Raw genomic sequence first — 22,315 nt, 5'->3', positions numbered from 1 at the left:
GACGGACTACGTTCTCTCCCCTGCTTATCATCAGTATGGATTCATTCCTAGACCAGCAGTTTGTGTGTCTCACCCCCTCCACCTCTTCACCCATCCTCTGGGTCTCCTCTGGGTGGGGGACGACTGATCCTCGGGACGGTGTCCCCGCCACCCCTGGCTCTCCGCCATGCCTGTTCTGTGCTTTACTGTCTCTGTGCAGTGCTCTGGAAGTCATGTTTTCAGGTTCCAATATCCTCTTTTACTTTCAAAATCTCTGCAACCTGTCCTCTAATCTCACTGAAAATTCATTCTTCTTAAATTTCTCTCCATGAAACTGGTGTCCAAGGGGGCTGCTCGTCTTCTGATTGCTGGAAGTCTCCTTGAAAGGCGGATCCCCTGAGAAAGGCGGCCATGCCTGCACATGGAGCCCCTCCCCAGGTACGCCGGCTGGGCTCCCGCGGTCTCCTCTCGCAGAAGGAAGAAGACCTTGGGCTCCGGGCAGACGGGCCAGGCTTCGCCTCTAGGCTTTGCGTGCAAGAGCGGCTCTGTTTCTTGGGCGCTCCAGGCCCCCTGCTCTTCTCAGGACACAGGGTCTATGGCACTGGTGTGCTCCCCACTCTAACATCTGGGCCCCCAGGCAGCCGGGATCCCGTCCTGCCAGGCAGGGGCCCTCAGTCCCTCCCCACAATTGACAAACAGGGGTGCCTGGAAGCCCCCCTCCTCTGAGACTGCACCCGAGGTGGCTCCAGGACCCCGGGGGACACCGTAAGCCGCGGGAGCTCCTGTAACAGGCCAGACACCGCACGTTCCAGGGGCCGTCCCGACAGGGCGCTGTGGCACCAGTCTTCAGCTTGTGCTCTGGCCAAACCATTCGTCTCGTAAGCAGTGTTAACATTTCTCAACCTAAAGCCATTCCTCAGTTGCAAAGGAGCCTCATACAGCCATAGATGGGAAGCTGAACATACCGGATCCTTGCTGCCTCATACCAGCTTCCAAGTGCTGCCTGGGGGAGCTGCACCAGCGTCTCTGTGACCAGCGCCATGTCCCCCAGCCAGCAACTTCAGGGAGCCACCGGGGCTCCCCCCAGGACTCCCGGCCCTGCTGCCCAAGCCTCTGGACCCCCCCGGGTTCAAGTTCTTCCGATGGTCAATGTGCCAAACATGTGTTCTTTCACGAGACAGTTGGTCAACATGTAGTTTTTTTAAAAAGATTTTATTTATATCACAGAGAGAATGAGCACAAGCAGGGGGAACGGCAGAGAGAGGGAAAGCAGACTCCCCACTGAGCAGGGAGCCTGATGCAGGACTCGATCACAGGACCCTGGGATCATGACCTGAGCCGAAGGCAGACGCTTCAGGGACTGAGCCACCCAGGCGTCCCTGTCAACATGTGATTTAATGTCACTCACTTCCCTGCTACGTGGTAAACAGGTCTGTACCCTCCAACTGGGTGTGCCTCCTACCCCAGAGCGGGAACCTCACCAAAATGGCGCCTCGGAGACGATGGAACACGGGCGGGCCCCTTCAGAGGGGTCTTCACCCTGCAGAGCAGCCGCCCCAGGAGCCCCCCCCCCCCCTTGTGAACTGCTGCCATGGTCTCCCGGGGATGACAGGAGAGGGGCTGGGCGGGGCCCCGTCCGCTACTCCAGGAAGGGGATGCGCTTGGGGCTCTTGTCCGGGAACTGCAGGGCGTACAAGCGGGCCACGTACTGGAGCTCGGGCATGACCAGCCTCAGACACATCTGCTGCGTCTGGTTGTCCAGGCCCGGCCGGAGGTTGTAGCCTAGGATGTCGGCCTGGCCCGACTGGAAGGGGCGCAGCCGCGGGTCGGTGATCTGCGACTTGTTCTTGGCCGCGCCGTCCTGCAGGCACCGCACCGTGAGCTCGCCGCGCCGCGCCCGCAGCCGCGCCACCTCGGAGCGCAGGCGCCGCGGACCCAGCTCGGCGTGCGCCCGGGCCCAGAAGGTGCGGTTGAAGTGCTGGTAGAGCCGCCAGTCCAGGGCGCACCAGCGCTTGGCGCGCGCCCGGCCCTCAGGCGTCAGGCCGGTGACGCTGCGCGTGCTGCGCGAGTTGAGCCGGAAGGCCACCACGTCGTCCAGCTGCCAGCGCAGCAGGTGCCGCAGCAGCACCATGGACTCGTCGAAGTGCTCGGCGATGAGCACCAGCTGGAAGCGCTGCTCCACGTCGGCCAGGCGCGCGCGCACGTACGCCTCGTCGTCCGGCGGCGCGTCGTTGTCGAAGCCCAGGTCGAACCACATGTTGTTCCTGGCGTAGGCGTTGTTCAAGCCCGCGCTCCGGTTGTAGTAGGTCCACGGGGAGGCCAGGAAGGCGTCCAGGCTCTTCACGTGCCTGAACGCAGGGACATAGGCCGCGTAGTAGGTGAACGAGGACTCCAGCTGGAAGACGGGGTTTCTGATGATGGTAAAGTAGAAAGTGTCGTTGGGCATGACTTTCTGCACCTGTGCGGAGACACGGCGGGCCAGGCGGGTGACTCTCGGGCCCCTTGGGGCAGCCCCGGAGGCAGACGCCCTCTTCTCCCCGCACAGCCGCCTCCCCGCGGCCAGGCCGCCTGACTCCCAGGTCTGCACCCTCCACCACTCCAGAAGGACCCTAAAACACTTAAAGGGGGCCCCGCCCTTCTCCAACCCCCCCATTCCATTCTCCCCCTGCTAAGCCTTTGGAAGGCAGATCAGGAAACCCCACCCCCAGAGGAAGTGACCTCTAAACTGAGATGTGAATGACCCAGAGGAGGAGCTGTGAAGAGTGTCCCCTCAAAAGGGGACCGTGTGCAAGGGTCCTGAGTAGGAAGACCTCGTGGGTTTGGGAAGCAAAAGCAGGAGTCCAGAGAAGCAGATGGAGAGAGTGGCGGGCCATGAGAGTGCCCTCATCCGATTCCAAGAGCAATGGCAAGCAACGGTCAGCGGGGGAGGGGAGCAGGGTGTGCGGCAGGTCTCCCCCTGCCCCCAGGTGAGGCTCTGACAAGGTCTGCACGTACACACACGCACAGCCTCAGTCTCTCCAGCGTCTAGGCCACGGCCACCCGCCAGGGTCACACCTCCGAAGCACTACCGCAGAGAGCCTGGGGGTGTGTCCCACCCCCTGGGCGCTCCCCTCCTTTCTGCACCACCCCCCATGCTCCCCTCCTGTCTGCGTCCTCACCTCGGGCAGGTTGAACCGCAGGTGGTTACACATGATGTTGAACTGCTGCTGCAGGCCAGGGCGCCCCAAGCCCTCCACGTAGCGCGCCAGGAAGAGCCAGGGGTAGCCCAGGTGGAAACCCGAGCCCACAGGCAGCGCCACAGACAGGTTGTGCGTCTCGGCGAAGCGGAAGAGGACGTTGAGCACCGAGCTGCCGGCCGTCTTGTGCGTCTTGAGGAACATGACGTTAGTGACGGGCGGCCCCACGGCCTGGCCCCCGAGCAGGCTGGGCGGAGAGCATGGCCACTGTCAACCAGGGAGGGTCTGCGGACCTCCCCCCCCCAGAGACCCCAGAGCCTCTTCTGTCACCCACGCCTTCCCTACCACTGCCGCCCAGAGCCTGCACCCCAACCTCAGTCGATCACTGGGCTTCCACTCAGACCCCCAGTGCAGAGGACCCACCAGCATAGACCTGATTGCTCCCTAAGTGGCTGCGTCGTCTGTCACCCCCTGTCACCCCACAGGTTGGGCCCCGGGGCCCTGGCACCCCCTCTCTGGCCCCCAACCTCCTTTCTGGTCCCCAGGGCACCCGGCAAGGCTCTGGCCCTGAGGCCTGGGCCACATATCCAGCGTTTGCCGGGACCAGCCAACCTGACTGCTCAGAGGGGAAGCTGGTGCCTTCTTGTGATTCCGTGACAGCACCCACCCCGCTGTGACTCCGGCCTGGAGCACGGGCACCTTTCCTCCCCAGTGCAAGGCCAGTAAGAATAACCTTGGATAGTAGGGAACAGGTCCAGAGGCCTGTGCCAGCCCTGGGGACAATGGGGGGACCCATGGAGAGACCCAGGGAGCCTTGGTGCCCCCCGGGGAGATCCAACCAGGGAGGCGATGAAGCAGGGAGAGGAAGCCTGGAGCCACAAGCCCTCCCAGTGGCCAGGCCACAGCACTGGGCCTCACAGAGGTTGAACCAGCGGCAGGCAGGGGAGCAGGGGACCTGACCTTCCCTGACCTACCATGGACCCAAGCCCTGTCTCCTAGCACCTGGTCACCCTCTGCACCCAGCCGCTCTGCCCAAGACACGCCCAGCCCGGGCCCCCTCCCACCCTCCCGGAGCCGTGCCCAGAGGCACCTTGCCCAGAGCCCTGGGCAGCTTGCTGTCCACAGGAGACACTGGAGGGCTCCAGGAGGCTCTTGGATCCCCAAAAGGAAGAGCCTCCCTCACCCCCTCAGAGAGGAGGAAGCTGAGGCCCGGTGGAGAGGCACGAACCACCACGATCACCAGCCGTGCCCGGTGCGACCCAGAGGTGGACAGGCTGGGGTCGCAGGCACTGCCCTGGGAGCGGGCACCCGATGCAGAACTCACGGTGTGAGCAGCCCCACGTCCATGTGCAGGATGCCGGCCAGCAGGAGCATGGTCAGGGCCAGGAGGAGAACGGCCTGGAAGCACCTGTGGGGCAGAGGGAGCCCTCCAGCCCCCAGTCAGGGGCATGGGAGGGACCGGCGCCACCCCCACCCCCAGCCATGACTGTGCGTCCGTTCCTATTGAGTATGTAGCCACACCCATCCCATGGGGGCCCTGGGGTGCGGGCGCTGAGACCCAGGAAGAGCCTGAATCATCCGACTCTAACCCCCCCCAGCCCCCTGCTGCATCGTTCTCTGTGCAGAACCCAGGAGAAGCTTGGAGGGGGCTTGGAGAGGGCCGAGCTGACAGGCCCCGAGCAGGGTCCCCTGGGAGACTGTGGCCCGACAGAGACCCCTGAGCTCACACACCCCCAGGGGCACATCAGGGGAGGGGGTTCAGAGGTGGGACGTCCTGGAATTCTACCCCTGGGCGAGGGGAGAGGCGCCACGAGAGAGGCCCTTTGGAGGTCTGCCTGCATGCCAGGCGCGCAGCAGGTGGGGTGGAGGCATGGGTCCCTCCCAATCCCCATCACCCAGGGGAGACGCTGTGACCAGATCAGGGAAGCGACAGCACTGGGACAAGGGGAGCCCCACGGAGTCAGGTGGGGACCCCCCTTGTCCTGCCATCCACTGGACAAAGGCACTGCCACAGCAGCACCACCGTCCCACCACGCCCCACCCCTGCCTTCCACCAGCCACGGTGCTCCATTAGGGCAGGGCACCGCGGAAGCACTGGACGGCAAGCGAACTGGCCATAAGGGGTCCCCCTGCCCTCCCCATCCCGAGGCACCTGGGAGCGCAGGGCTCAGGGCCTGGGAGGGAGAGGAAGCATCTGCTGGTCTCTGTGAGTATTACTGGTGTGCAGGCCACCACAAATTCGCATCCCCAGCCTGAGCTAGCCCCAAAACCCCACTGGGCATCAAAAGGCATCGGAGGCCCCAGGGGCCAGATTGCAGCCCTGATCTCCCCCCACGCCCCTGCTCCTTGGTGGACAGCGGCTCCTTCCACCTGCCCTGGCTTCGTGGCCCCACAAAGTGCCCATCTGTCCCACCTTTAGTCTTGAGCCACAGCTGCTCACCTCGTCCTCCAAGGCTCCCGGGACCGTGGCAGCCTGCCGCCCCAGGGATCCACATGTGTCCCTGCCCACCCACATGTGGCCCACGCTCCCTCAGCAGCCCAAATGACCTTGCATTCTAAAGCCCAGTGTGTGGGGCGCCTGGGTGGCTCGGCCGTTAAGCATTTGCCTTCGGCTCAGGTCATGATCCCAGGGTCCTGGGATGAAGCCCCCCATCGGGCTCCCTGCTCAGCGGGGGCCTGCTTCTCCCTCTCCCACTCCCCCTGCTTTTGTTCCCTCTCTCACTGTCTCTCTCTGTCAAATAAATAAATAAAATCTTAAACAAAACAAACAAAAAAAAACCCCAAAAGCCCAATGTGCTCAAACCCACATTAATTAAAAAGGCAACTCTTCAGTCCCCTCCTCTCTCCAGCCACCCCCTTCCTCTACTTCTCATACATCTGGCCTCAGGGCCTTTGTGCTTCCTGAGGATTCAGCTGATGGATGCCCCACCCCCAGCGCCTCTGGTCTCTGCTCCACCCCCACCTGCCCCAGTGACCTCCCTGACCCTCCCGCAGGAGCGCTCACCACCCTGACCTTCTTCTCCCCCCAGCCTCACTGCCACCTTGAGGGTCCCGTATGCATCTGTCCACTTACGGTCTGTACTGCGCACCAGCGTGTAAGCTGCTCGGTCCCTGGAAGGGCAGCTGGCACGAGCAAGATGCTCAGGTCACGTTTGCCGAGTGAATAAATGATGCCTCCCTCGCTTCAGACTTCCCAGTTTGAGGGGGCACAGGATGAGGAGAGAGAAAGCCATGTGGCAGGGATAGGTTTGGAAGGTGGGGGAGCAAATCTGTGGTACAAAAATGTCCTGAGACCCCCAAGTGGAGATACCAGCCAGTGGCTGGAAAAGGAGTCAGAGCTCAAGGAGTTGCCTGGGCTGTGACACACATTTGCACGTCAGCATAAAAATGCCACATCACCTAGCTCCTTAGTCCCAAGAATCAGAAAACAATGGTGGATTTTCCTCGCTGATCTAGAAGTCTGGAGAGGGGAGGCTGCTGGTTCTGGCAGACTCAGTCCCGCCACATTGAGGACGTTGACATCTCTCCCTCTCCAGGCTTGTTGCCTCATGGTCACAAGATGGCTGCCAAGCTCCAGACATCACATCAACATCTGGATCAGCAAGAAGGGAGAAGGGACAGGGCCAGCCATGACAAAGAGTCAAAAAGCCTTCTAGAAGCCCCTAGCAAACTCCACTTCCAACTTGTTGGCCAAAATTCGGTCACATGATCGCCTCCAGCTGCAAGGGGATGCTGAGAAAGCATTATCCAAGTGTTCATAACCTCTGTGGTGGGGGAACAGAGAGAAGGTGGTGGGGGTCTATATAGCTCTATTTCTATACATCTGTCGGAATGGTGGGCTGCAGCCTGGGCCCAAGCTGGGCTTGCTCATGGAGGCAGACACATCTCTGAAAGAAATTCCAGCAGCTGCCTTAGACGTGGCCTGGCTGGTGACCCAGTACCCAAGGGGCCAGGCCAGCAGGAAGGGGCCCCTTGCAGCCCCGGGCTCCCCGACGGTCAGGCCTCTGTTCAGGCCAACACTGGGGTGGCAGGCACGTCCCAGATGCCAGGTTCTGCAGACAGCATGGGACATGGAGCAGCAGCCCACCACCTACGGGAGAACAGCAGCGCGTTGGGAAAACCCCCGTCTTCGGGGCCTCGGGTGGTCTGCGTCTCCAGTTGTTTTCCTGACATCGGACCGATAAATGCTCATGACGTGGCTGCCTGTTCCTGACTCCAGCCCTCGAGCACTGAAAACATCCATCCGCATCGAGCTATCTTCAGCCGTGATTTCCAGCAAGCTGACCTGCCACGTGGCTGCCTGGCCGAGAACCATGTGGACCTCCTCACTCGACAGTGGACAGCACCACCCTTGCCTGGCCCTCGAGCAGACGGGAGTTGAGCTGGGGAGAGGCAGGGCTCTCTTCTGCCTGAGTCAGAATGCAGCCAGGAGGGGCTGCAGCCTCTTTGGAGCCCACGGCCCCCATCACGCTCTGCATGTGGCCAGGCCGTCCGACAAGTCACCTACATGGTTTTGTGGACTGTTGACTCGATTCACCTGCAAGCTGACTTTCTGGAGAGAGGAAGCGCTGATACGGACCCGACCTTGCCGATAACGACAGAGCTTGGATTCTAAGCTCTGAGGGGGGGGCCCCGGAGGAGCTGCCCGCCCAGACCCCTGCCTCCAGGACGGGCAGACACGCCCAGGAAGATTCCACAACTGTCCTTCCCAGGTGCTTGCGGGTTTTCACAGCCTCCTCCAGAGCACCTTCCCTGGCCACCTGCTTCCCACGGACACGGATACCACGGAGCTGACTCCCAGGCCTCTCCTTGGACAAGATCTGAGGTCAGAGGGTGAGTTTCAGACTTCCCTGTGTTTGAAGACGTAAAGGACAGAGGGGTCTCTCCAGAAGTCTGACTCTGGGGCCTAAGTCTCCCCAACAGGCTGTGCCTGGCAGGGCAGACTATCTCAGGGGCTCCAGCAACATGGAGGAGCAACTGGTGCCAAAAAGGCCTCTGAGCAGGGGAAATGGGGCCGAGTGGACTCTGCCATGGGGCCCTTGGCCCCGAGAAGGTCAGGTCGTAGGTCATGTAGGGCCTGGATGCCACACCTGGACTCTAGAGCTTAGCATCTGGAAAGGACACTGGAAGGAACTTCCTGCTTGGACAGGGGTTTTTACGTAGGGCTTTACAGGGTGCATAGGAGTGTGACAAGCAAATGGAGAAGGAATTCCAACCAAGGGAAAGTAGGACTGAGAAGCTGGCCTAGGAGAACCAGGCAAGAGGTGGGCCCCTCCATCAGGGCGACCCTGGAGCAGCAGGGAGACCAGACTTGGGCCTAACAGGACACCTCTCTTAACTTTCCCATGACGCAAAAATGGATTAGTATGGGCTGACTGCTCAGTGGCCAAATGTCTGTCCACGCACCACCCAGGGGAGTGGTGAGAGGGTCACAGCATGCCTGGTCACAGCCCTCTGGCCCTGAGCCTCAAACAAGGAGCAACAGGAGGCCCTCACCCCTGTAGGGCTGTGGTCAGCACGCCTCCATCCTGGGGGAAAGGAGATGACCAGATTTCTGCAGAAAACACTCTCAAAGTTTAGGGGCACCTGGGTGGCTCAGTCAGTTAAGCATCTGACTTCAGCTCAGGTCACGATATCAGGGTTGTGGGATCGACTCCCACATCGGGCTCCTTGCTGAGTGGGGAGTCTGCTTCTCCCTCCGCCCCTCACCCTGCTCTCATGCTCTCTCCCTCAAATAAATATATACAATCTTTTAGAAAAAAAATGCTCTCGAAATTCAATAAAAAAAAAAAAAATGGGGCTCCTGACTGGCTCAGTTGGTAGAGCATGTGACTCTTGATCTTGGGGTTGTGAGTTCAAGCCCCATACTGGGTGTGGAGCCTACTTTAAAAAATAAACAAAATAAAATACAATACAAAACACTCTGGGAGTTTAACATAATGCCCAAAGGAGAATTTTTAACTAGTACGTCAATTTTAAAGTTCAAATGTTAGCAAATCATACAGTAATAGCCAGGGAATTCTAAGCAGTTATGAGCAGGAGTGCCCGGTCTATACCACAAGGCCTAGAACAGCGCAGCATCTGAAGCTCCTCAGTGTCCGTGCCGGATGGAAGGAGCCCAGAGGAGGGTGGGTGGTAAGCGGCTCTCCAGGTGGGGGCAGAGGGCAGAGGGCAGAGGGCAGAGGGCAGAGGGCAGAGGGCAGAGGGCAGAGGGAGGCCCAGCAGACGGCATGAGCTTGCTGGCCAGCTCTGGAAAAGGCTTGGGTTGGATTTCCACCTGACACCATTGATCAGCATATTTCAACGTGGCCGCTGTGGAGAGCCCAAGGCCTCGCTGCCACCGGGGTCCTGACGGGCACCCCCTCTTGGGACCTCTGAATTAAAATGCACAGAGCCTTTGCGCAGGGAGGTTGTGTCCCAGGATTCACCCTATAGTCACCACGGATACCCAGCCTCAGAACCCGACGTGCTCTACCCTGTGGAGTCCCCATGGGTGGCTGTTAGCCATGGGGCAGAGGGAAGTCACGTGCCTGGCCCGAGGCCCCACGCCAGGATGCAGCCAGAGCTGTGTTCCCCGGAGGCCCCCACTGTCCCCGCCTGTACAGCCTTCGCTGCGGCCCCGCTGGGGAACAGGAGAAGTGCATCAGCGTCCTTCCACACGCAGCAGGGCAGGGACTCCAGTGGGTGGCCGTGGTCGAGAGCCCCGACGTGTCCAGTAGAGAGAGCCAGGTCAGAGCAGCGCCGAGCTGGGGAGGGCAGAACCCGGGGGACCCCAGCAGCCCAGGAAGGGAGACGAGGGAGTGTGGGTACAGACGTGGAGGCAGGGACTTTGTTACAATGTTGCCATCCCACGGGAAGCACTGTGTTCTCTTTCATCAGACTGTCACCCTGGAAGCCTTGTTTTCATGACATAGGTCCTGTGTCTCACATCACATGTACCCTGATTTGCTGGCTGTTGTAAATGGAGTGTTTACCCAGGTCCATTTCTGGGTGCTCACCACGAGAGAAAACCATTCACTACCCATCATGGCTGTCACTTCCACTCATGCCACCATGCTACCGTTAACCACGCATCGCTGTCTCATTCCAGAATTCCGGCACCCCGACGTATCACGCCTGCGGTCTGGGATGACAAGATGCTCCGGGCTTGTCTCCTACTCCAGCGGCGTCTCCCAGGAGCCCTGCGTCTACTGGTGGGAATGGTCTTGAGGGACCGTCGTCTGGGGGCCGGGGTGCTCACCGTTTGGGGAAGGTAATAGCTCCAGGGCCCCCAGGCGACAGAGCTAGAAACTGCACATATCCCTCACGAGCTCACCCTGGCATGTCCAGCCCCAATTTCAGCTAAAACCCAAGCCTGCAGCTCTTTGAAGGAACCTCTTCCTACTGCGTCCCATCCCCTTTCCTGCACACCGTGGTCTCGAAGTTATGGGAGATGGTAGAATGGAGTCTCCCGTGATTACTCCACCCACACAAAACCGAAGCGAAGCCACGTCTTGGCATGTCCTGTCCCTCGTCCACAAAGGCAGAAGGAGCCCACACGGCCCGCACAGGAGCGGGGCCTCGGCCGGGGGTCCACGATTCCCAGGGGGCCTGGACACCTGCAGCCAGGGACGCGGGACAGTTTTCCCGAACCCCAAAGGGACGTCCTCTAGAAGGCCACACAGCATCGCAGGGTCACAGAGTCCCGGGTCCTTGCACTACTGAACCCTTCCCTCCCAGGGAAGGCGGTTTGTGGCCCCCTTGGACCTGGGTGCCGTGGAAGCCACAGAAGTTTTATAGCCCCTCATATAACAATCCCAACTGCGGCAGGATATCGTTTTATAGCCCCTTATATAACTATTCTAACCGCGGCTGGATAGGGCCCACACAGAACGCCAAGCAGGCGGGTGTGTACCCCCGCGACCTGACGCCAACGGCACGCCGTTCCGCCACACCGCACTGCCTGTGCCAACACCGCGTGTTTGCCGGCCCTTGCAGAGGGCTTTCATGGAACCCGGGCACACGCTGACCATCTGTTTGAGATCCCTGCTCGACATTTATAATCACCCCTTTGGCCTTGAGGCAACAGGAATTCGCTGAGCTCTTCACAGCTGTGCAAGCAGAACGAACAGTCCTCAGAGAAATCTGTTTGTTTCGAAAGAGAGGCTCCTCTTTTGCCAAAAGACCCTCCGGTGCAAACACCCCCCAGGTCCGCAGGGTCCTGGGTTTTGGAGCCGTCAGGGCGCCAGGTGGCCAAGCCTCGGGGCCGCGTCCGGGAGCCACTTCCGGGCCCGCAGGTGGGCGGTCTGTTCCGCCAAGCGGCGAGACGGGGCGCCCGGGCCCCTCTTTGGCCTGTACGCGCTTCTCACAGACGTGTGCTCTGTAGGACAGCCCAGCGGGTGTGCAACTTTGAATGGGCGAATTGTGGGCTATGTGAATTACACATCGATAAGACTGTCTAGAACGATAAAAAATAAATCTAAAAATATCCTTAAAGAGCTCAGCTGCCAAAAAAATTGAAAGCCACTAATTGTGGGAATAAATAAATAAATACAGCTGGAAATGATTACCCTGTGATGTTGCTTCCAAGGGGTCTTAGCTGAAAGGGGCTCCGTACAACCCCCGCGGCCTCGCCATTCAAGCACAAGGGGCTCTGCTGAGCTCCCTTTCCTTCGGGGGTCGGCCTGCGAGCTCAGTGCAGAGTCCAGAGACTCTGAAACTTCCTGCATCTGGAATCACCGGGGAGGGGGCTCCGGGCCCAGCGTCCGGGAATGTCTGCAAGGCTGGTTTCCAGCAGTGGCCGGGGGGCGGCAGGCTCTGGGTCAGGCCTTGATGAAAGGGGCCACAGAGTCCCAGCCCGTGACAGCAGAACCCCCACAGCAGAGGCCTGAGAGCCGATGCTGTCTGCCAGACGCTGCGCTGGTCCAGGCTCGGGGGGACCCCCGGAGAGCTCAAGGCCCCCAGGCCCCCGAGCCCCAGGTGGGTCTGCCCTCAGGGCACTCGGGGAGAGTCCCCAGCATCTGCGTAAGAACCACTCAAAGGTCTAAATTCACAGGTGATAGACAGTGTTCGGACATCCCCATCTCCAGCTCAGGGAGCCTCCTGTCCCAGCATCTGCGTAAGAACCACTCAAAGGTCTAAATTCACAGGTGACAGACAGTGTTCGGACACCCCCATCTCCAGCTCAGGGAGCCTCCTGTCCCAGCATCTGCATAAGAACCACTCAAAGGTCTAAATTCACAGGTGATAGACAGTGTTCGGACATCCCCATCTCCAGCTCAGGGAGCCTCCTGTCTCCTGAGCTCGTTTACCACGAGGGAGACTCACAAGGGTTTTTATGGAAATGGGTTTTTTTATATCCAGCATCTCTCTCTCACACACACACAGCTCACACAGCTCTGTCTGACCAGCTCCTGAGAGACAAACATGCACCTCAGTGAGACTGTGGACGGACACAGAACCGAATGTCTGACGGTCATTCAGTGGCCAACCAATGTTAGCCAAGACAGAAAAACAATACTAAGCCTCATCTCAGGAGCTGACAAGTCGGACCCACGAAATCCACCTGGCCACCTGCCCAGCCACCCTCCTTCTTCCCATGGCCCCACGGCCTGAGGGAAGCAGAATGCCCTGGAAAGAGCTAGCCCCCCGCCCCATGCACATACATACAATGGTCAACTTAGAAAGCCCTCTGTCCATGGGGTGCCTGGGTGGCACAGCGGTTGAGCGTCTGCCTTCGGCTCAGGGCGTGATCCCGGCGTTATGGGATCGAGCCCCACATCAGGCTCCTCTGCTGTGAGCCTGCTTCTTCCTCTCCAACTCCCCCTGCTGTGTTCCCTCTCTCGCTGGCTGTCTCTATCTCTGTCAAATAAATAAATAAAATCTTTAAAAAAAAAAAAAAAAGCCCTCTGTCCGTCCTCTGGGCCTCTGGACCCAAGCATGGGCTTTCTTAGAACCAGGGCCCAGCCCAGAGCTCATGTGTAGGATCCAAAGCGGTCGTAAAGCCCCCCCCCCCCCACTGTTCATCCTTCGCCGGGTCCTCATCCACCCCAAGTGCACTGTCAAGCACAAGGACAAGCCAAGGGGGGCAGGCGCAGTGGGAGCCTTTGACTCGTGGGGGCCACGGACAGGACTGAACGTTACTCAGGGGCCCCTCCCCACAGCCCAACACTTGGCTGAAAGGCCGCATCCTCAGGAAACCAGGCCCAGCAGGCACCTCCCCAGCTCCGCAGCCCAAGACACAGCAGCGAGGCGCTGGCTGGGGCCCCCGTAGATGGAGCGGTGTGGGGCCAGGGCAGGGCTGCCCAAGGTCTCCCCGAGGCTGGGGACAGTGCCCAGTGCAGAAGACACCGTCAATGCCAGGGGGTCTGGAGCACAGAGCCGTCCATATAAAGGCCAAACCAAAACCAAACAGGATGGGGTGTCAGACAGCCAAACTCAACATCTCCCAAATAGCAGAGGGGAATGTGGCCACCCTCCACCCAGGGGCTCCTTCTAGAAAAAGGAAAGCAGGCCACACTGTTACTGTGCGCTGGGTGTGTCAGAGGAGAGACAGGGCCACAGAGGCCTGTCCCTACACCCCCCGGCTCCCTCCCTCCCCTCCGGAGTGTTGGAGCCCACTGCCCCACACCTGAGTCAGGAACGATGGCCTGGCTTTCACCAGTAGAATGGGCCCAAAGTGATGCTGTGGGAATCTTGCAGCCTCTGCTTCTGCTCCCCACGAACACTCCCAGAAATGGTGCCCCAAGGAGGCCGCTGGACCCCCAAAGGGAAAGGCCACATGAAGCCCTGAGGTGGCCCAGCCAGGAGCCAGTGAGTGAGGCCATGCCGGGCCTTCCAGCCCCACAACCACCAGCTGAACACAGCCACCGGGACCCCGAGAAATGGCATGACGCTGCTTCCAGCAGCTGGGTTTGGGGTGGTTTGTTGCAGACGCTGAAATGAGTGGAGCCGGGACGGCGCATGTCCCCACTGCCTCTCCGCACTTCTCCCAAACAGCACTGCTCCGTGCTCCACAGCTCAGGGAGTGATGGCTCGGCTGTGAGCGGCACCCACTTGCTGTGAAGTCAGCTCAGTGGGTCCTCCTGTCGGGGCAGGGGCGGCACTGCTACAGACTAGAGCAGAGTAAACGCAGAACACAGCAGGACAGGACGGCGCCCAGCCTGGTCCCTGCCCCTGCGCGGCCGCCCTGGCTTCCCCCAGCCCCGCAGGCCCCCTCCCTGCCCGAGGAGGGAGGCTGGGCAGCCACCAGGCGGAGCCCCCGCCCCGCTCGGAGCCTGGCCCAGCCAGCTCTCCCTTGCACAGGACAAACACGAGCGTTTTCAGAATAACTATAACCCTCCCTGGTGCAGAAGAAAAAGGGACGCCCTTCCTTTTCTCCGAGCATGGACTTTAACAACTTGTGAGTGAGAATTCTCCCTCTGTACCCTTGAGACGTGTGTAAACTTTCAGGGGGAACTAGCTCCTTGCCAGCCTTACGACCCGGGAACGCGTGTATTCTGCTGTGAGGCGGGGTCAGGGCGTCGGGTGAACCCTCATGTGATGGCACGACTCCCAGCTGATTCCACACCCTGTCCGTTTCCCGCTGAGAAGGACACTGCACCCCACGGCCCGGCGACCTGGACAAACAGAGCCTGGTCCCCGAGGCCCTGTCAGCCTGAGCCTCCCGCAGCGAGCCAACGAGCTCCTTGAACCCAGAGCCCAGCAGGCCACCCCAGCAGGCCACCCCCTGTGCCAGAGCCCCTCCCACCCTGGCCTACACCTTCCGTCCTCACTGGCAGCGAGGGAGTCCCCACCCATTCCACAGCACCCCTCTCGCTGACCTCCGGGGACCCCAAAGTCTGCCTGATGCCTGCAGGCCCTGCCGCCAGGAGGCTGTGGGTGCGGGGACAACAGGTGCCAGCGTCCTGGGCTCAGGACCCGCACACCCAGGAGACCTGCTGCCTTGGTGGGCCAGGGACAGCGCCACCCATCCCCCACCAGCAGAGCTGAGAGGTTCTGCCAAATGGGCAAGTGGATCCGCTCAGAGTCTGATGGGAGCAGGCGGACGAGGGGGCAGGCAGGGGCTCCTGGTCCCCCCCCGCCCCCGAGCTCCCGGGGTGGCCTCCAGGGGACAGGCAGCATCAGGTCCCGTCAGCACACCCCGTGGACGGTGGCCTCCTGTGTGGGCCACCCCACCCTGCCTCCACTAGAGCCCCGTGAAGGCCGCCGGCTGCAGCCCAGCCCTCTGGACCCCTGCCGCGTGCACGGCCCCCAGGCATGAGTCCAGGAGGGCCAGTGGTCGTGGCCTTTGCTGCAGAGGCCACATGCGAGGCTGGTGCCTGGAGCCTCGTCTCTCCTGGGCTGGCTGCTCCAGCAGGCGCTGGTGGACCTCGATGCTGGGAAAATGGAAGACAATTTGCCAAGCACTTCCTAGTGTCCCTCCCAGAAGCTTCCATGGCTCTGAGAAGCCCCCGGGCAGGCCTGGCCCAGCCCTCAAGGGGTGCCAGGCCAGGAGGCTGAGAGCCAAGCCTCCTCCAGGGCCAGGAGCGGGGAGGACACCACCTCACAGTCTTCAGACCTCCACCCTCCTCCCACCCCACCCCTGCTCAGGACAGACGAGCCCTGCGGGTCCCTAGCCGAGGAGCTCAGGATGGCTGCATCTCAGAGCTGTAGTCAGACGCCAAACACAGCACCTTCTGGAAGGCGTGGGCCTTACTGCTCCTGAGCACGGCAGGAGCTCCCCGTGAGGGTGTCTTCCAGATGGTTCGTTCCTTGGTCCACTGTCCCCAGACCCACACGCCCCCACGGCACGCCCCTTCCTCGAGCAAGAGCCTCCGGGAGACCTGCACCAACCTTCCAGCCTCACCGGGGCGGGGGGACACCGCGTCCCAGCCAGCCAGCTCAGTGGACCCCCGTGCACTGCTCAGGCAGGGACGCCCACACACAGGCCAGCACACTTACTGAGGTGGGGAGGACGGGGGTTGGGCTCCGGAACAGGTTTCAGGCAGGAGCCAGGCTTTTCCCAGGAGCACTGGTGGCTCCTGACAGCACTAACCCCACCGGACCACAGACTGGGGGCAGCGTCCCGGCTCCCGCTCTCAGCACCCTCCCTCCAGGCTCCACTGACTCTCCGTCCAGCCCATTCGTGGCCCCCACAGTCAGGCACCAGCAGACTCTTCCCAGCTACCCCTGCACCGTCCCCCCACTACTCTTAGAACTGGCCCCAAGGCCTGGAGCCACAGCCCCTATGGGTCACATACCTCCCACAGGGTCACCCACAGGGTCACACCTGGGGTCACACAGGCCCCACGGGCAGGACTCCTCAGGGCTCAGCACTCCTAGGGCGGCTCGGTCCCCAGAAACAGAGCTGAGTCTCAAACCAGACACACAGGTTTTCAGGGGGCCCCCAGTGACATTCTCCGGGCCAGGACTTGGAACGTTGATACTTCCGTTCTGCCGTCCAGGGACCCCGCCACCTGGGGCCGGGGTCCCGGCAGCACCAGGAGGGTGCTGGGGATGGCGCCCACGTCCGGGGCTGCCCCCACGCTGGAGGCAGAGGACGGTTTGTGCCTTGATCCGTCCCCATCCAGGGACTCGCTGAGACCACACGCCCCCCTGCTGGCGAAGGTCTCCTCTCTGCTCCAGGCAGCTCCTCGGACCACCCAGGGCCACTGGATAGCCACACGGCCACATCTGCCCAGGGCTGTCCCCTCCCTGTGCCCAGGGCATCTGTGTACCCACCTGGCCAGGCCCGCCTGGAACTGTCTGTCCCCCCTTGTCCTCAGGGCCATGGCTCAGTCCGCCTGTCAACCAGCCAAGCACGCTGGCCTACACGGGAAGAGCCTCCAAACGTTTGCACAATTCGAGGAAAATAAACAAGAGGTTCTGGACAGATCGTGCCTCTTAGGTTGTGGGGATAGTAAGTGAATGGGGCCACAACGACCCAGGCAGCCCCTTTCTTCTGGGGCTTTGAGCCAAACTGGGGAGCCTGGGACCCGTGGAGCAGCTGCAGCCCCAAGCCTGTGTCAGAGCAGTCACCTCTGGTAGGGCTAACCAGGCGACCTGCTTCCTGGGGCTCCCCCTGGGTCCCCTCGCCTTCCATGTCACCAGAGGCCCAGGCAGCCCGTGGGACCCAGGCTTGGACTCCAGCTAACAAAGCGATTCCTCCCCAGCCTCCATGTCTCCTCACAGCGTGGTGAACCCATCCACATCCCCGGAAGGGGGACACTGGACCCTTCCCCTCTGGGCTGGCTCCTGGGTGACCCCGTCCTCGCCCGAGGAAGGCAGGCATGTCTTCAAAAAGGTTGGTCTTGCCCAAGCCCGGGGCCCACAGGGAGGGCACCCAGAGGCCCTGGCTTCTCCCCAAAGCATGTGGGATGAGACAGGGAAGGGAAATGCAAAGCATTTCCAGACACACCCACCTCCCTCCACACCTAAACTGTGTCCAAAACTCCAATTTCTTGTGTGTATACAAGAGGAAACACAGCACGTATGACCCAGAGCCGGCAGGGCCAGGCACCTGGACCCCGTCAAGGGGCCTTGCTCCAGGTCCTTCGGACCCCCAACGAGCACCCTAACAACACACACACACTCGCAGGTAACTGGCCTGAAGGGTCAGGGGCTCAGGCTGGGGACTCCACCGAGGCCGAGAAGCCCCCGCTGCAAACACGGGGTTGGTCATGGGACGGGAACCACAGGAACACAGCCCGGAGATCCCGGGCCCCCAGCGGCCGCCCACCCAGGCCTTAAGCACAGACACCAAACTGTCGTCCCCTCGGCCCTGAGCCCGCATCCCAGGCTGGGCCTGGGAGGGCAGGGAGGGGTCACTGTCTGAAATGAAGCCCCAGCACGGCAAGTTTCCACCCCAGATCTGGAGACTTCCTTTTAAAGACACAGAACAGATTCTTCCCGCCAGATCCTGGGACTAGCCAGGAATTAAAGACGTGCTTTGTGTCTCTGTGCTGACCCAGCGCCCCCCAGCTTACCTCTGTGTGCACTCTGGCAGGGGCGGCATGCTGGCCGGGGCCCACGGCGACGGCGACGGCGCTGGGCAGCTGGTGGTCCAGGCAGAGGGAGCTGGCTCTCGCCGCTGGGCATAAGTGCCTGGCAGAGCATGAACTTTACTCCCAGGGGAGCTGGCCTACGTCTTCAGGTGCCAGGACACACCCTCCCTCCACCCCAGTTGGACAGCTTAGGCTTCGGTTCTCAGGAAGAACCGGACTTTCCCTGGGGCCCGGCTGACACGGAGAGTCTCCCCTCTGGGCTCACCCCCCAGGCTCCCACCTGCTCCCGGGTTCGGCCAGCCCAGGGCGGGCTGCAGAGCCGTGGGCAGCTTCAAGGGCCTCTGCTCAGGATGACGTGGGGATATCCGTATGTGAGGTGAGGGCTGAGGGTCAGGCGACCCCTCGGAGGACGGGGGAGGGAAGCGTGGGATCAAATTCAGGACCTGTTCTCCTCCTCTGCTTCCTCAAAGCTTGCTTTAAGCTAGGAGAAAGTTAACCTGTTTTTTACATCTTGGGATGGAAAAGAACTTTAGAAAAAGGACATTGCAATGCAAGAGAGAAATACGAGCAAATCTTACTGCACCAAGCTCATTTCTTTCTTCGGGAAATAAGTAAACACACTTCAAAGACAAAGGACAGACGGGGAAATGTCTGCAGCCCTCACCCAAGTGTTAAGTCCATCAGAAAAGGACAAAAACCCCTGAGAGCAAACGAGGCGGCACTCAGAGGAGGCCCCTCACCACAGCGGGCATCCTGGCCGGCGGCTGGCACGGTGGATGCATTAGAAATAAGCCGGGTGGGCCAGGGGCTTCAAGGAGGAGAGGGGTGTCGTGGGCGGAGGCCGGGCTCGGGACCCTCCATGCATCTGGTGCCGGGACGTCCATCCCCCAGGCCGGCCGGCAGGAGCATCTCGCCACCACACAGCATCACACAAGAGCTCCTGGGTCCAGCTCAGAGGGCAGGGAGTCTGCACCCCCAGGGACCACCCTCAACGACTTGGGGTGGGGGGAAGGATGAGGCCTGTTTCCACCCCCACCGGGTTCAGGAGGGGTCTTTGGGGAGCTGGAGCCAGCGCCTGTCCGCGTGCTCGTGGGTCTGAGGGACTGGGGCTTTGCTCTGGGCCTGAGCAGCCACCGAGACAGCTCTCTTCCACGAGGGCCACAGGGAGGCCAAGAGCACAGCTCATGCCCCCGCTGCAACCCAGACCCTAGATCTCACAAACCGCAAAACCACATGGCCAAGCCCAAGGTCAAGGGGAAGGGTGTGGGGCCACCATGAAGCCACAGCCCACGCAGGGGTGGGGAGCAGCTCCCCCACAGGGGCCCCTCCTGGGCGGGGGGGTGATCCGTGAGACAACCTGTGCACCACCCCCAGCTCCAACCCTGGTGACAGATGTCACTGGAGACCAGGTGGCCCGTGACCCTCCTGTGGCCCCAGGAAAGGTGCTCATAGATGGAGGGGCCTGGGCCCAGGCCCTGGACAGACTGCGGGCCTTTCTCCCCTCTGTCCCTGAGGGTCCCCATCCAGTCCTGGCCACCCTGTCCGCGGCCCCCTCCCCACATCAGGGAGCCCAGTCCAGAGATGCCCAGTAATTCCTACGGCGCAGGGTCCCCTCTGCTTCCTTGGGGTCACCCCTCTGCGGGCGGGGATGCCTGGCCGCCCAGGAAGGGCCACGGTGGGGCCGATAAACCAGAGCAGACAGCCATCACTAGAGCTTCAAAGTGTCCATGCAGGTCAGCAGGGCCCCGGCCCCCGTCAGGGAAAGAACCCTCTGGCTGGCTGAGGGCAGCCGTCTGTCCACTTAGACATGGAAAGGAGCCCCCAGTGTGGGCACAGGGCCAGGACTCTCCAGCACGGAGACCCCACTTGCCCTACCTGCCAGGGCCTCAGATTGTGTTGTTGCTGTGAACGACTCCCTTCCTCCTAACATGCTGTTTCTGTGTCCCTGACGGTCACCCAGCACACCGGGTGGGCATCGGCTGCCCCTCACGAGGCCAGCTTCTCTGACACGCGGTGATGAGGCCACTGTGCCAAGCCCCATGAGAGACATCGGCTCCGTCCAAGCGACCAGAGAAACCACGAAGCCGCCAGTCCTGAAGGCCTGGCCCAGCCGTGGCCCGGGCACTGACAGGCTGGGCTCAGGGTCCAGCGGCGATGTGGCTGGAGGCACCTGGTGTCTGAAGCCACAAGCCCCGGGAGGGCCCTGCAGGGTGGAGGCCAGGCCTTGGCCACCAGGGACTGGGAGGCCGAAGAGGGGTGGGAAGAGAGTGAGGGATGGGGGGGTGCTGTCAGGTGCGGCTGAGCTTGGGGAGGACAGGGCAAGGACTGACCACAGGGTGGGGAAGGCGGGGGCGGGGGCTCCGGGACAGGAGACGCCCATAGGAGCCACCCTGGGGGCGCGGGCCGGGCAGGACACACTGCCAGGGTGCGACCCCACCCCACAGCAGGAGCACAAGACTCTGAACTTGGGAGACCTGGCTGGATGACCCTTTCTTCGACCCTCCAAGGCCTGGAGGTGGGATGGGGCAGACAAGGGATCTTGGTACCACCCTGGGACACCCTGATCAAGGTGGCAGGCTCAGTGAGAGGACAGTGGGCTTCTTGTCCAGTCCCCACAAAGGCCCCCACGTGGGGCGATATCTCCCTGTGCCCTGTGGCCGGGCAACCCCACAGGCAGGACTGGGGGCAACCCAGCGGCCAGGGCGGGGATGGCCAATCTGAGGGGGTCCTGCTGCCCCCCACCAGTGACACACACACAAGCCCCAGCATCCATTCGAGGAGGGCCCTGGATGGGGGACCGCCACGTTACCCACCACAGGCTGTTCAGGGGTGGCCCAGAGGGCAGCGTGGATGTGGGCCTCCAGAGACGCCCCACTGCCTCCCTTCCCTGCTTACCCATGCCTGTAGCCCAAAGTCATGATTCCGAGGGCAGGTGGCAGACAACTGTCCACCTGGACGCATCGTGCGGCCTCCACATCCCGCCCTCTGGGAAGTCATGGGGGGGGCCTCCCTGCTCCACCTTTACGGGGGACACTGCCTTTCCACCCAGCCGCCAGCCAGGAGCCAGCCGGGAGTCACTCTCTGATCCCTGCACTTACAGACACTGGGACCCAGGGGCACGGCACGGCAGTGGGGGTCCCTCCCCCCTGAATCCCAGCGGGAAGAGTGGGCTGAGGCTCAGGGCCATTCGCTGCACCCCCCAGGTCAGACTGGGGCCGGGAGCAGAACAGGACAAAGCAACGTGACGTGGAGCCTCGGCGGCCCAGCCCCAGGACGGAGGGAAGGAACCATCGTGGTGAATGGGCCGTGGCCCGGAGTCCCCACAAAAGCAGGGTCCACGGGGCTCTAGCTTACTCACAGGAAGAGGATTCTAGGGGATGCTGGGAGCAGTTGCAGAGCCACACCTGGAGGGCCCAAAGGTCACTTCCATGCTGCCCAGGTACAGGGTCCCTGTCCAAGCTGCCCTGGTCTGCCTCACGGAAGGGGCCATCTAGCACGGGCAGGGTGCCCCCAGCAGCGTGGCCCTGCTCCGGCCCTGCTCCTGTGCTGGGCATGCGGCCCGGTCCTGCAGGGGATGGACGGACGTGGAGACGCACACTTCTTGCTGGCCCAGGGCTCAGGGGAGGCAGTGCCAGGACCTCTGCCAGCTGACTGCCTGCCAGTATCCACTGAGCAGGCCCCTAGGGCCCTGGCTTTGAACCACATACGTGAACTTCTCCCTGGGGCCTGAGTCAGGAGCACGACCAGACCCCGGAGAAGAGGCACTGCCCCCCACTTCTCTGCTTCTGGGGCCAAGGGCGAGCGAAAACTCACGCAGCCAGGTCAGACAGGTCCCAGCCCTCCTGCCTGCGCACCTCCTCGGACCCTCCCTTGCTGTCCAAGGGCCCACGGCCACAGCACCCGGAAGCAGCTCTGGGCCCTGCACGCTCCGCCCCGAAATGAAGGGACATGATCTGACTGGGCTACCGTCCCATGGAGCTCATACTTTGATGCCCATGGACCAGAGCCAGCAGGGAGGGAAGCCAGGAGCCAGACCTAACCTACCCAGGAAGCTCCCTCCTCACACACCCCTGCACGGGAGCTGTTCTAGAAACTTCAGTGACTCTGGTCCCCACAGGGCAGGGGGTAGGATACGCCAACACCCATGGGAGGGCTTGCCCAGAGGCCACTGTGTGTGCAAGGCAGCAGGGCGGTGGG

The 22,315-nt window shown here is 61.7% G+C and overlaps 1 protein-coding gene across 4 annotated transcripts; it reads right to left on the bottom strand.

The window, feature by feature from the left end:
* Window positions 1–1,178: 1,178 nt before the first annotated feature.
* GAL3ST2 (galactose-3-O-sulfotransferase 2) lies at window positions 1,179–22,091 on the bottom strand. Of its 4 annotated transcripts, none has more exons than XM_048214308.2 (5): window positions 21,932–22,091; window positions 18,101–18,218; window positions 4,480–4,563; window positions 3,138–3,402; window positions 1,179–2,437 (listed from the first exon to the last, which is right to left on the bottom strand). In XM_048214308.2, the coding sequence occupies exons 2-5, from the start codon at window positions 18,127–18,129 to the stop codon at window positions 1,619–1,621; spliced, it is 1,197 nt and encodes a 398-aa protein (XP_048070265.1). In that variant the 5' UTR covers window positions 18,130–18,218; window positions 21,932–22,091; the 3' UTR covers window positions 1,179–1,618. The 4 variants fall into 4 exon arrangements, with proteins under 4 accessions (XP_048070265.1, XP_044236228.1, XP_057162351.1 ...); XM_044380293.3 differs by lacking the exon at window positions 21,932–22,091 and adding an exon at window positions 18,399–19,228; XM_057306368.1 differs by lacking the exon at window positions 21,932–22,091 and having other exon boundaries at window positions 18,101–18,249.
* Between the last annotated feature and the right edge of the window lie 224 nt (window positions 22,092–22,315).

The sequence above is a fragment of the Ursus arctos genome, unplaced genomic scaffold (assembly GCF_023065955.2).
Source record: "Ursus arctos isolate Adak ecotype North America unplaced genomic scaffold, UrsArc2.0 scaffold_1, whole genome shotgun sequence".
Lineage (NCBI taxonomy): Eukaryota > Metazoa > Chordata > Mammalia > Carnivora > Ursidae > Ursus > Ursus arctos.
The sequence above is the reverse complement of the archived record's forward strand: the minus strand, read 5'-3'. Positions and strand labels throughout refer to the sequence as shown.

Excerpts from the sequence above, each read along its gene's own strand:
- GAL3ST2 (XM_048214308.2), bottom strand. The coding sequence starts at position 18,129 with ATGCCGCCCCTGCCAGAGTGCACACAGAG. Across the intron at positions 4,564-18,100 it reads CTGCCAGAGTGCACACAGAG|GTGCTTCCAGGCCGTTCTCC; the intron begins GTAAGCTGGGGG and ends TCTGCCCCACAG. Across the intron at positions 2,438-3,137 it reads TGCGGTTCAACCTGCCCGAG|GTGCAGAAAGTCATGCCCAA; the intron begins GTGAGGACGCAG and ends GTCTCCGCACAG.